This window comes from Lycium ferocissimum, unplaced genomic scaffold (assembly GCF_029784015.1).
Source record: "Lycium ferocissimum isolate CSIRO_LF1 unplaced genomic scaffold, AGI_CSIRO_Lferr_CH_V1 ctg3559, whole genome shotgun sequence".
Taxonomy (NCBI): Eukaryota; Viridiplantae; Streptophyta; class Magnoliopsida; order Solanales; family Solanaceae; genus Lycium; species Lycium ferocissimum.
Window position 1 is genome coordinate 4,328 of NW_026725437.1, and position 12,794 is coordinate 17,121.

Below are 12,794 nucleotides of genomic sequence, written 5' to 3' on the forward strand. Positions count from 1 at the left end.
ATGATATTGAGTTTACACAATTAAGAACAAGTACACCACCATCTATCAAGCCGGGGTTTTCAAGTTATAATTCAAGAGTAATATAAACAAGACATCGTTTAAATATGAAACTTGCAAAAAGATGTGAAAGTTGAAAAGGCTTTTAACAATCAACTCAAATAATAATTTTGACTTTATATATACATTTTAATTTTAATTTGATACCGCCGTCGAAAAATGATATAGGGAAATTTTAAAAAATATACAACTTTTGAGAATTATTACGCCACGTAGCCCAATATACTACATTATACACGGAGAAAGCATTATACATAATATATCAACCTTTTATAAAAGTGAATAATTATGCATAAAAGATGTTAATACACAAATATGAGCTACATCAAAGTATAGGCTACGTGGCCTAAATTTTTTTAAAAATAGACATAGAGCCTAATTTCCCAATATAATATAAGTGACACAACACCATTAGAACAAAACAAAAATTTCCACGCGTGTGGGGAAACCAAATCCAGTCCCTAATCAAATCGGAAAGTCACAGGTTGTCGGTCCCATGTCTATAAAACCTTTATTGTTATTCATACTTAATTTCTTGTTCTATAATAAAACATCAAAGGATTCTCCTAAACTGTTTTGCTGCCAACTCCTCAAATTGTATGTTCTCCTTTTTCTTTTTGTCTCACTAGTGTCTCTTTTGTTAATCCCCCCCCCCTAATCCAACAACCAAAATCCCCCAGACCAACTTTAATGTTAAAATATGATTATTCACTGCATAGGTATCTATTTATGGGTTGTGGTAGAGTTCCGACTCGTAGTTATAAAGTTAAAATCCTGAATCTGCCTCTAGTTATAGTTGCACTTTCAGGATTATGATTTCTAAAGCTTAACATGTGTAACATTTTATGTGTTCCCAAAGTTATAGTTGTACTTCTTGTCCAAACATGTCTTTCTTCATGGCATACTTAGTAATTGGTACTTAGTTTGTATAAATGAATGTGTGTAGTGAAGAATATCACCAAAGGTTATAGTGGACTGGTAAGTACTCCTGTATCCTTAAACAGAACTTTCGAGTTCGAGCCTTGAGTATAGAGTCGTCTTTGGTTGGTAGGGAGCGCTTTTACCCCCTAAGTGAAACTTCCGTATGCAAATCTGAATTTTTTCGGGCCCCAATTGTGTAGAGATTAAACGTTTAGGGAGAAAGTGAATCAGAATGGTCCTTAATGCATAAGGGCTGCTTTATTTTGATCCTTGATGTATACCCGTTGACATATATAGTCCTTAATGGGGTAAAAAGGTGGCTAATTTGGTCCGGAAATTTAAGTTTAGCAGAATTTTTAGAACAAACTGTTAGGGTCAAACCTAAAGTAAATCTCTAACATACATTCAACATCTTAAAGTATGACATTACATTCTTGACTGGAGTTTAAAGTTGGATTTGTTTTATGCAGCATGCTGAAACTTGTTCTCACTTATGTTTAAGTTCCTCTTTTTTTGCCAATGATCAGAAGTCAGCATGGCGATGACAGATAGCGGTAACATACTTGCAGTTGGAGGGGACGAACTAGATAGACTTACGGATCTTCCTATTAATGTCATACACCAGATTCAGGATCACATGTCCATTGGGGACGCTGCAAGAATGAGTGTTTTGTCGAGAACGTGTAGATATATTTGGGCTTCAAACCCGAAGCTCGTATTTGATACAAAGTTTTGCACAAAGAGAACGTCATCAAATACAATAGACATGATTAACACAATTCTATTGCAGCACCATGGAGCCATTAAGATATTCCTCCTGGATATTCCAAGTATTCATTCTTCTCAGCATTCAGTTGTTGACCGATGGATGCTATTTTTGTCAAGAAACGGCCTCGTGGATCTAGTTATTGAAAATCGAAACAATGTCAATGCTCCTTACAAATTGCCTTCCTATGTGTACAGTGTGGCACTAGAACGTTTGGCCTTGTTGAACTGCATTTTCAAGCCGCCATGCCATTTTCAGGGTTTCCACATGCTCAAATGGCTTGACCTTAGACTAGTTGCCTTTGAATTAGATGCTGCCACTTCTTCCCTCTGGATGCCAAACCTTGAGAATCTGGGTTTTATATTCTGCAGCGGGCTTCATTTCTTGAATATATATGCCCCAAAACTTCTTGTTTTGTGTCTCTATGGCTGTGGCGCCGACACCCTAAACAGACAAGATAAAGCAATGAAATTGACAGATCTCATCATCAGCAGCTCGCCTAACCTTAGTGGTCTTACACTGGGCAGATACTTCCTCAAGGTATGCAAAAAATTGGATATATTTGCATGTATTTGTAGTGTTTAACCTTATTCTTTTGTGGTTGTTTGTTGTCTAGTTTTTTGCTTCTGGTACTAAAGCAGAGAGTCTTCCCACTCGCCTCACCAGATTGAGATGTCTCTTTATTTGGGATTATGATTTTGACAGTGAAGATCAATTATTTGCCCTTCTAAGCATTCTTAGAAGTTCTCCCAATTTGAAGACACTTCAATTTCTTGTAAGTAGTTGACTTCATGAGTTGTTACTCATTTTTCCGGGTAAAGAGTTAAAACGCTACTTATTTTACTTGTAATCTACTTATAGACGTTGCTCCAGTGGAAGGAAGGTGACATGGAAGTGGATGTAAATAATTTTCAAGGACCAGACTACGGTTCTCAACGACTCAATAACTTTCAAATATTGCAAATAAACAAATTCCGTGGTTCAAGAGCTGAATTGCTTTTTATAAGGTTTATACTAGTCTCTGCCCCTTTACTCCGGAAGGCCATCCTTTTGGTAGATACAAGTTTGAATGAAAGCCAATCCTTGAAGATCTCACAAGAGTTGATGCGGTTCCCTCGGGCATCTCCTAAATCAGAAATAATATTCGAACCATGGTCAATAGAACGAGCCAGGCTATCACTAGCGTAGAGGATCCTTTATTTTGTGTCATGTACTGCCTATCAGCGTTGGATAATTATACTTTTGGTTCCTTAGTTATCCAGAAATTCTAATGTTGGTTCTTTTGGCGTCCTACTTGCATAGCTTGAAGGATTTTGTGTTGTTTATACTGAGATTAATTAAAACACTCGGTGCAACTGTTGAATGACTGCATTTCTCTGAATTATATACCAAGCTGATGCATGAAGATATATGCACATAGATATATAACTAAATATGCACGCTAGTACTTTGTTTGTACACCATCAAGTTGTGTGTTGATCCCAGTGGCGGAGCCACCCTCGTCCAGTGGGCGTCAATTGTTATTCCTTCGCTGGAAAAATACAGTGTAGATAGGTTATTTTCTTTTACGTATATATACTATATGTTGAAGAGCTCGCCAATCGAATAAACCTTGTGCCTTGCCAAGAACACATAGAATCCAATGAGCACATCATTGCTGCATATCTATACAATAACAGAAACAAAGGAAAAAGAGTTAACCTCTCAGACATGAGAAATTTATTGCATGTGTTGTATTGTGTGTCTTATTCCTTACGTATTTATTTTCTTTCTTGTAAGATAGATATATCCTAGGCGAGAAACAACAAAAATGACCCTTATATTTGAGCGTAAGTTCAAAATAGTCCCTTGAATATGCACTTGACAAATTTGGTTCTAGACCGGTTGGGATTTTGTACATTGGCTTGGGACCTAGTCTGTTACTCCCTCAGTCTCAATTTACGTAACACTGTTTTACTAGGCATAAAGTCTAAGACAGAAAGAAAAACTTTTATATTTGTAGTTTAAATAACCCTTAAACATTTGTGGGGCTATGAATCATTTAAGAATAAAGGGTAAATTTTAAATTTAAGTTGTTCTTAATTATAGAAAGGTAACGTGTTTTTTTGGAACAGACTTAAAAAAAGAAGTGCCACATAAATTGAGATGGAGCGTTTATTACTTATATATGATATTGTATTTACTTTAACGCAAAATGCAAAAAAATGTACCTCTAAGAACAAACACTTCGCCATCTATTAATGACAAAAACAAAAAATAGTTCAAATATGAAACTTGCGAAAATATATTGTAATAGTTTAAAGGGGCTTTTAATAATTCTCAAATAATAATTGTAACCTTATATATGCACTATAATTTTGATCACCACCATTAATGATCGAGTGACATTGTTTCTTCGGCCCGAACCGAGGAATCCCTTAGTTATGATGCAAAAGGGCTCTTGTTCTATCCTTGATCAGAGATTTCTCTATGAAAAATATGAATTGGAATTTGAAGAAGGAGAGGGAGAAGGAGCCCTTGACACGCGCGGGAGGCTTTATTCAATTACATAGTTTGGACTAAATAAAAATAAAAAAAGAAGTGCACGACGCAATTAGAATAAAATAAAAAACCCCATGCGTGTGAGGAAAACCAAATCCAATCCTTAATCAAATCGGATAATCACAAGTTGTCGGTTCTCATGTCTATAAAACCTTTGTTATACTTTCTTGTGTTAAATTAGTATAAAACCTTTGTTATTCATACTTTCTTGTGTTCTATTATGAAAAAGAACATCAAAGGATTCTCTTAAATTATTCTGGTGCCAACTCAAATTGTATGTTTTCTTTTTCTTTTTGTCTCACTGGTTATGTCTCTTTTGATAATTATCCCAACACCCCCCCCCCCCCCCCACTTAATGGTAAAATATGATTCACTACATAGTTACATAATAGATTTTGAACCCAGTAAATTGAATGAGTTCCGGGAGAGTTCCGAACTAGTAGCCTTGCAGTTCAAATTCTGAATTTGCCTCTGGTTATAGTTGTAGCTCTTGGATTATGATTTCTGAAGCTTAACATGTGTAACATTTTATGTACTCCCAGATTTATAGTTGTACTTCTTGTCCAAACATGTCTGTCTTCATGGCATACTTTGTAATTTGTACTTGGTAGAGTAGTTTGTATAAATGAATGTTAGAGTAGTTTGTATAAATGAATGTGTGCATAGTGATTACCACCCAAAGCTGTGGTGGACTGATAAATACTCCTACATCCTTAATTAGAAATTTCAGTTCCGACATTCATATTAATCACCTTTGGTAGGGGCGCTTTTACCCCCAAAAATGAAACTTCCAGATGCGAATATGAATTAGTCACACCCCAAATTTTTAGTGATTAAACTTTTAGAGGGAAAGTGATCAGAATGGTCCTTAATGTATAAGGGCTGCTTTATTTTTGTGCTTAATGTATACCCCTTGACATATATAGTCCTTAATGATGTAAAAAGGTTACTAATTTGGTTCGGAAACTTAAGTTTAACAGAATTTTCAAAACAAAACTGTTAGGGGCCAACCTAAAGTAAATTGAGCATTGGTCTAACAGCTATTCTAGCTGATGCCTGACAAGTTTTACTCTGACATACATTCAGCATACGACTTTACTTTCTTGACTAGAATTTAAAGATGGATTTGTGTATGCAGCATGTAGAGGCGAATCTAGGATTTCTAGAGGATGAGTTTACCTTGGAATTTAAAAAAAAAAAAAAAAAAAAAAAAAAAGTGCATTTAGTAAGGTTCGATCCCACAACCTTAAGAGATTAAACCAACACTTAACCAGTGCTCCACTCAATCTAGTTTGACCATGTATTCCTTCAGTTAATATTGGATATATTTTAAGGATTATATATATAATATACCAAGTTTAGTCGGGTGACCATGTGTTCAGGTGACCCATTTTTAATGCATAGATTTGCCCTGGCAGCATGTTGAAACATATTTTCACTTATATTAAAGTTCCTTTTTTTTTTTTTTTTTTTTTTTGATCAGAAGTCAGAATGGCGATGACAGATAGCGGTAACATACTTGCAGTTGGAGGGGATGAACTCGATAGACTTACGGATCTTCCTATTAATGTCATACACCAGATTCAGGATCACATGTCTATTGAGGATGCTGCAAGAATGAGTGTTCTGTCCAGAACGTGGAGATATATTTGGGCTTCAAACCCGAAGCTCGTATTAGATACACAGTTTTTCACAAAGAGAACACCATCAGACATAATAGACATCATTAGTACAATTCTGTTGCAGCACCAAGGAGCCATTAAGTCATTCCTTGTGGATATTTCAAAAATACATTCTTCGCAGCACTCAGTAGTCGATGAATGGATGCTACCGTTGTCAAGAAACGGTCTCATGGATCTCTCTATTGAGAATCAGAACAGTGGCAATGCCCCTTATAAATTGCCTTCCTGTGTGTACGGTGTGGGACTAGAAAGTTTGGTCCTGTCGAACTGCATTTTCATGCCGCCGTGCAGTTTTAGGGGTTTCCACAAGCTCAAACGGCTTCACCTTATGCAGGTTTCCTTTGAATTAGACGTTGCAACTTCTTCCCTCTGGATGCCAAACCTTGAGAAACTAAGCTTAACACTCTGTAGTGGTCTTCGTTTCTTGAATATATATGCCCCAAAAGTTCTTTCGTTAACTCTCCTTGCATGTGGCACCGACCCACTAAACATGGGTCCTTTCATGGACTCTGAGAAGTTGCAAATATTTTCCATTGTATCACTAAACAGACAAGATAAAGCAGTGAAATTGACAGATCTTCTCAGCAGCTGGCCTAACCTTAGTTTACTTATCACTACTAAAAACCTGCTGAAAAGCGACCTACAAAAACCGACCTCAATGAGTGGGATAAAAAAACGACCTCATGAGGTCGGTATAAGCATGGTTTTTTATTTTATAATTTTTATTTTACAAAAAACCAACATCCGTAGGTCGCTAATTTAATAATAAATTCGAAAAATACGTTACCGACCCTCGCGAGGTCGCAAACTTGACTTTGCAAAACGATCGACCACACGAGGTCGGTAAGTATTTTTAAGAAATTAAATATATAATTAATTGGGTGACCACATGAGGTCGGAATGCATAATTAAAAAAAATTCAAAAATAATTCTACGATTAGCGACCTCACGAGGTCGGAACATTTTAAAATAAATAATAATTAAATTCCATTAAGCGACCTCACGAGGTCGGTAAATCAAATTAATATTACAGTACCATCACTCTAATTTTTCCCTATTTCTCATTTCACACTCTCTCTCTCCTCACCGTTTTCCTTTCTCTCTCTCTCTCTCTGCTCTCGACCATCGCCGGTGACCCACCCGTCGCCCATCGTCCGCCGTCCCTACCCGATCTCGCCTCCGCCGCCGTTGTCACCCAATCGTCCAGCCCGAAAATACACCATCGGAGGTATTTTTTTCCCCTTTTTGGTACTATTTTCCCAACTATTAAAGATTAATATAGTTATGTGAAATTTCTATGTTTATTTATTCGTTTCTAACCATTTAAGGTGCTTATTCCCCGACTTCCTCTTCCTTTAGGATTAGGTTTTAATTCTAGGGTTAGGTTTTAACTCGATTCCGTAGATTAAGGTTTTCTTGAAGCTATAGTTGTTGACACTAAGCTATAATGCCGAAGCAACAATTCCTCAATCATGCGCATTAATTCACACCAAGGTGTTCGATTCGTCTTAGTTTCATGGGATTCCTCAATGGGTTCTGCTTTTTTTTTAAGGTCGGTATCCTTACCAATGCTATATGTTTTATTACGTTTCAAGTCCGTAAGTTAAGAGGTATTTGGAGCTAAGAAGTTTTTCTTTTTGTTGTTTATCTGTTTTGGACAGTTCTAAGAAGACAGGGAAGGGGAAGAGGCCAGGAAAAGGAGGCAATCCATACTCTAAGAGTATTGGTTTAGGTTTCAAGACTCCTCGCGAGGCTACCGAAGGTCAATATTCATTTCATCTAATTATATGGAAAACGAAGTTCAATTCTCGTATTTCATTTGTTTATTTATACTAGCTTTTGTTGTTAGTTTTCATTCTAGTTGGAGTTGTGTAGACAAATGCAAAAATATGAGTTGTGTGTTTATAATTAGTGATTATCCTTCCCTTTCTTTATTACGACTTTCCTTAAATTTGAGATGTATGTTCATGTGTTTGACTCGGGCCGTTGTTAAACCTTACCTTATAAAAAAAATGACTCCCCGGCCGTCGTTTCGGGTGCCCTTTTTCCGGCTAATGCTCAAGTTTTTGTCTTTGTAACCTATATTTTTTGCAACTAGGTCGGGTGATTGTTGCAATATTTGTGTTGATCTTTTTCGAACTAAAATTTATTAGTACGGGCGAGTTGTATCGATTTGACATACCACCGTTAATAGGTCACTAGCTTCCTCTCGAAATTCTTTGTGCGGATAATTGTTCATGAAAAGTGGACATACATGAATATGCTTACATTGATTATTCGTCATTCTTTTTACGTACTTATGTTCGATGTCTCATTGTAGGTTACTACATTTGCTTGCAATTTGGCAAAACATCGGAAATCTTCAACTTTGGAGTCAAGGATGCTTGTTACATCTAGGTTTGTACCTATAACTGCAAATAAAGGACCTGTTCTTTAGTTTGTTTCCATTATTTAGAAAGAGTGCTATGATGACTTGATACAGATGTTACTTGAAAAGATTATATTATTAGGTATAAAGGCTGTATTTTTCTGCTATTTATGTTTGTTTTAGTATATCTTTTTATTTTCTTGCTGTTGATTAGTATGTGCTTTACAGTCTTATGTAGTGATATACTCCTCTTTTAGGGAAAAACCATGGGAAAACCATCCTTCCTTTGCGGAATGTTTAGTTTCACAAAGTTTAGACCAGATTCTGATTGACATAAAATGGGCCATAGGTTATTATATCTGTAGACAAATATGTCCCTCTCCGTGTTCCTTAGTTCTTGGTGATACTAGGAAAGCTCATAGATCATGTTCACAAATGGAGCTATATGCTGAACTGGGTAATGTCAGTTTTCTCTAGCATTTTCGCTTTGATACCAACTTTTATCGTATCATCTCGTTCATTTTCTTATGCATTTTAAGCTTTTCATCTGCTAATGGATGCATCCAAAGGCCACCACTTTCTTATTTATGAGTGGCTAGCAAAATTTCAATAACATATTACGGCTTTTAATACCAAGCTCTCTCCGTCCCTTTGGGGACATCCGATAAAATTGGAATGATACCAAAACTCTCTCTCTTAATAATAGAGTAGTTGCCGCCTACGCTATACTCCGAGTAAGCTCGAAAGTGAGTTCGAGGATCTAACTTGACCCTAATGGTAGAACAATATGACCATGCATCTAAAAGATGCACATTCTCTATTGTTGTATATGTGAGAGATCAAGTGGTTTTAAAACTTTCCACCCATTTCATGTTTTAACTACAACATGTAACATTTATAGTCGTATTTTTGTCTCAAATATTTTGAAAACGTGAACATCAATATCGGTAAGGACCAATTGTTTTGCCTAATGTCCCGTATCTCTCACATGATCCTGAAGGGCTACTTTATGATGTCTTTAATATGCTAATGCCCGTACATTTATGAAACGTTGTACAATTGGTATTTTAGGGAGATGTTTATATCGCCTAATGTTCTATATCATGTATTAAGAATTTAAGGAAACCGAGGTATTTTTCTAATCTAAATGTGATTTTCGAAGAGAAAAGCTGGCATTTGACTATTCCAGTGCTTTTCAAGCGAGGAGAGAAACACTATCGAGAAAATGTATGTATATCCGCTCTCTCTTTCTTAGCCTTTTTTCATGATGGTATAGTCCCTTCTTGCATCTGCACTAATGTAGAATAATGACAATGATATGAATTATCACTACTACAAGTAATCCGTGACAAAATATCTTTACCTCATCCTTGCTCATTGGTTTAGTTCTTTGATTGTAGTCCACTGATCGCTAGTAATCGCTTATTCATTGATGGTTGTAGTTATTGAAGCTGGGTGAAAACTCAAAATGCTTTTTATGACATAGTGTTTCTAATTAAATGCGATCACCAAGTGATCTCCACAAAAAGCGTTTGGATGTGGTGAGTGCAATTCCATATATAATAGACCACCGCCTAGATCCGGTGTATATTTTTTAAATCATTGTTAATTTGACTCGGATACGTACCTTGATGGAGGCCTCACAAACGTAAAAACAAGTACGGATAGTAGTGCTAAGGAGACGATCGGACCGGCATGGGTGACTCAAATCACATGATCGTACCTCCAAGTTCGGACAAATTGGTTTCACGAGTCTAATGCTTCTCGAAATCTTTGCATGAGATGACAAGGTTTTGATGTCCCGGAGTTCTTGGTGTATCTCCCGTGTTAAGCATGTACGGATCTTGATGGTAAGTATCACTTCTTTTAAGATGAATTCTCCGTGATTTACTTGGTTCGAAGAACCCGGCCTTTAGTGGCTCGAGTTTTCATGCTCGAACATTATGTTTTTGTTTAAGCGATCCTTCTCTAGACCAATATCGGTTGCACATTGGATAAGTATCTTTTTTGTATGTAGTGTGGAGTTCTAAATCATGTCTTAGCTGCTGCAAAATGATAATAATGCTATTACTTTTTGGGTTTCATTCCAAATCAGTAGTTTACTTCTTGGGTACATCAGATAAAATTGGTCTCAGTCGTGACATGCCTCTGGTGATAAATGGGTACAATTGAAGTTCTCTGCTCATTTGTTGGTGTAAAGCAAGTTTAATATCAATGCATGCTTGTTAGAATCTAGTCCCTAAAACTAGTGGGGGAGTCAGGATTTTCACTAAGGGGATTCAAAATGTAAAGATCTAAACATGCGAAGCTATCATATTTAGCTCTTATGTCACAAGTCACTGTCATGGTCTCTTTTACTTGTCATGGTCTCCTATGTGCAGTGTTTATAGATCCCTTATTCTTCTTTTTGCTTTATGTCCAACAGGTATTCTTTTATAGTTCTATTATAGTGAAATTAGTTTCCTTTCTATAATTTGGTTATGTACGATAAGACATACATAAATATGTATGATTAGCTGCACTTAGCTCGTGCTACTTAGACCTAGGTACATGCAGTATACTTTGAAAGTGCACATTATTTGGCATGCTTTTTATCTGGTTAAGAAGAAAAATGAATCGTCATTCTGTCTCTCACCCACTAAGTTTCAGTACTATGTAAGATTTGCAAATTCATTTCTCTCGGTAGGAAGTGAATAGGTGGAGAGATGATAGCTTTTGCATAACCAGAACTGATTTAACATAATGAAAGTATTTGTCCTTCTGAATTTTTTGAGCATGACACGGCATACACAAATGTGTAAAATGATCGCTCCATAATTGGCATGCATAATAAAGAACACAACTTTCATGCTAAATATCAATACCCCCCTTCCCAGGAGGACGCAGGCGACCAATCAATTATAAAAGACTACAAAAGATTTGCACTGAAATAAATGTAGTATTGACTAGCTATGTAAAACAGGTTTGTCATTTTGTTACTTGCACAAGATCATGCCACGGAAAATCTATTTCAGTCTAGAGTAGGCCATTCTGAGATCAAGAACATAGATCCACTTTCTCAGAGGTTTTATGTTTTCAGGATATCAGTTTAAACTGTTAAAGCAGAAGTCGTATGCTTTTGTAGGCATGTCGTGATCTTGAGACATTTCACTCCTTCAAATTTTTGTTCATACGAGACATTCCTTTCTTTCTATGGATCTTGAATCTAAAATGTCTGTTGTTATTAGGTATTTACATGGAAATTTACATTCTATCTTGCTCATTGGAATGTTTTTCATAGTGCCAGATTTTTCTACATATGGTAAACAAGACTGTAATTGAATTAATTCTCTATAAAAGATTAATCTCCTTGTTCTGGTTCTAGGAGAACAAATGCACAGTGCTAAATTGGCCCCTGACAACAACTATTGTGATTTTGAGGAGCATCACTGATATCATATACTTAATGCACATCCTTCTTCGGTAACGCCCAGTTCCCACTTTCTCTGCTAATCCTTTTTTTCTCTCGATTAGCAACACCAATTTACGTGCAATTGTGGTTTTTATCAAGCCACGATTTTGCCCTCTGATTAACTTGTTGACTTTGTTAGAAAAGGCTTTGTTTAATTGGTTTTGCAAGTGAGTATCTGAAAAATCAGTTCCATAACAAAAAATCGAAGCAGTTACAAGTAGATGTCTGTTTATTTGATGAAGATTATGTAGTCAATTAGCAAACAATATCTTTGAAAAAAGTTTCTCTTTTCCTTATCTAAAATTACTTTGGGTTTGAATTCGAGTATTGTCGTTTGTTCTTGAGGAGGGGCTCGGATACCTCTAATTTAGAGAGTAATCGCCCCTTCTGCCCTTTTCCTTCTCATCGATAATAGTCGTTAGCACAATCTAGCATGGTTTGCCCTTAGTTAATTTCGGCTAATGTAGATCAGTGGTAAACGTAATGTTTCAAGTTGAGGTGTTCTTTATGTGGTCTTAATTGTATAAGTGCTTATTACTAGCTCATTTGTGATGCTCAGCAATTTAGTCCGAATCAGTGGCTTGAATGAATAATCCTTCTCCAGTCATTAGTGTTTGTCTCATATTGCGAGTGTTTCTTGGAACTGAACTTGTATTTGAAGTAGTAGCTCAAAGCTGCCTAATCCAACTAACTGTTATAACAGTCTTGTTCAACTTTCATTGAGAAGTTTTTCCCTTCCCTTAACAAATTTAAGAGAATTACCTATTTTTCTGAAGTTAACTATCGGCTAGGCAGATTTTTTCAAAGAATAAGTTTGAAGCTTCAAAATGGCAATAGCCAATGTTTTCTTTTACGATAATTAGATAAAGGTCAGGGGTATGTTCGTCATCCATCATTTGGGTTTTAAAAAGTGAGGTTGTTCTCTCTTTTATAACAAATTTACCCTTGGTAGAAAGTTTAAGGATATTTGGCTTTATCTTTGCCTTTATGTTGTGCTTTTGTTGGCTG

At 36.2% G+C, this 12,794-nt stretch overlaps 2 protein-coding genes across 4 annotated transcripts; both read left to right on the plus strand.

The window, feature by feature from the left end:
- Window positions 1–436: 436 nt before the first annotated feature.
- Window positions 437–3,099, plus strand: LOC132044105 (F-box/FBD/LRR-repeat protein At1g13570-like). 3 transcript variants are annotated; one of them, XM_059434594.1, is made up of 4 exons: window positions 437–654; window positions 1,506–2,284; window positions 2,361–2,519; window positions 2,606–3,099. In XM_059434594.1, the coding sequence occupies exons 2-4, from the start codon at window positions 1,514–1,516 to the stop codon at window positions 2,930–2,932; spliced, it is 1,257 nt and encodes a 418-aa protein (XP_059290577.1). In that variant the 5' UTR covers window positions 437–654; window positions 1,506–1,513; the 3' UTR covers window positions 2,933–3,099. The 3 variants fall into 3 exon arrangements, with proteins under 3 accessions (XP_059290577.1, XP_059290576.1, XP_059290578.1); XM_059434593.1 differs by having other exon boundaries at window positions 437–2,284; XM_059434595.1 differs by having other exon boundaries at window positions 437–2,284; window positions 2,624–3,099.
- Window positions 3,100–5,776: 2,677 nt separating this feature from the next.
- LOC132044106 (F-box/FBD/LRR-repeat protein At1g13570-like) lies at window positions 5,777–8,404 on the plus strand. Its single transcript, XM_059434596.1, has 2 exons — window positions 5,777–6,655; window positions 8,288–8,404. Exons 1-2 carry the CDS (start codon window positions 5,777–5,779, stop codon window positions 8,402–8,404), a joined length of 996 nt encoding a protein of 331 aa, XP_059290579.1.
- The last annotated feature ends 4,390 nt before the right edge of the window (window positions 8,405–12,794 follow it).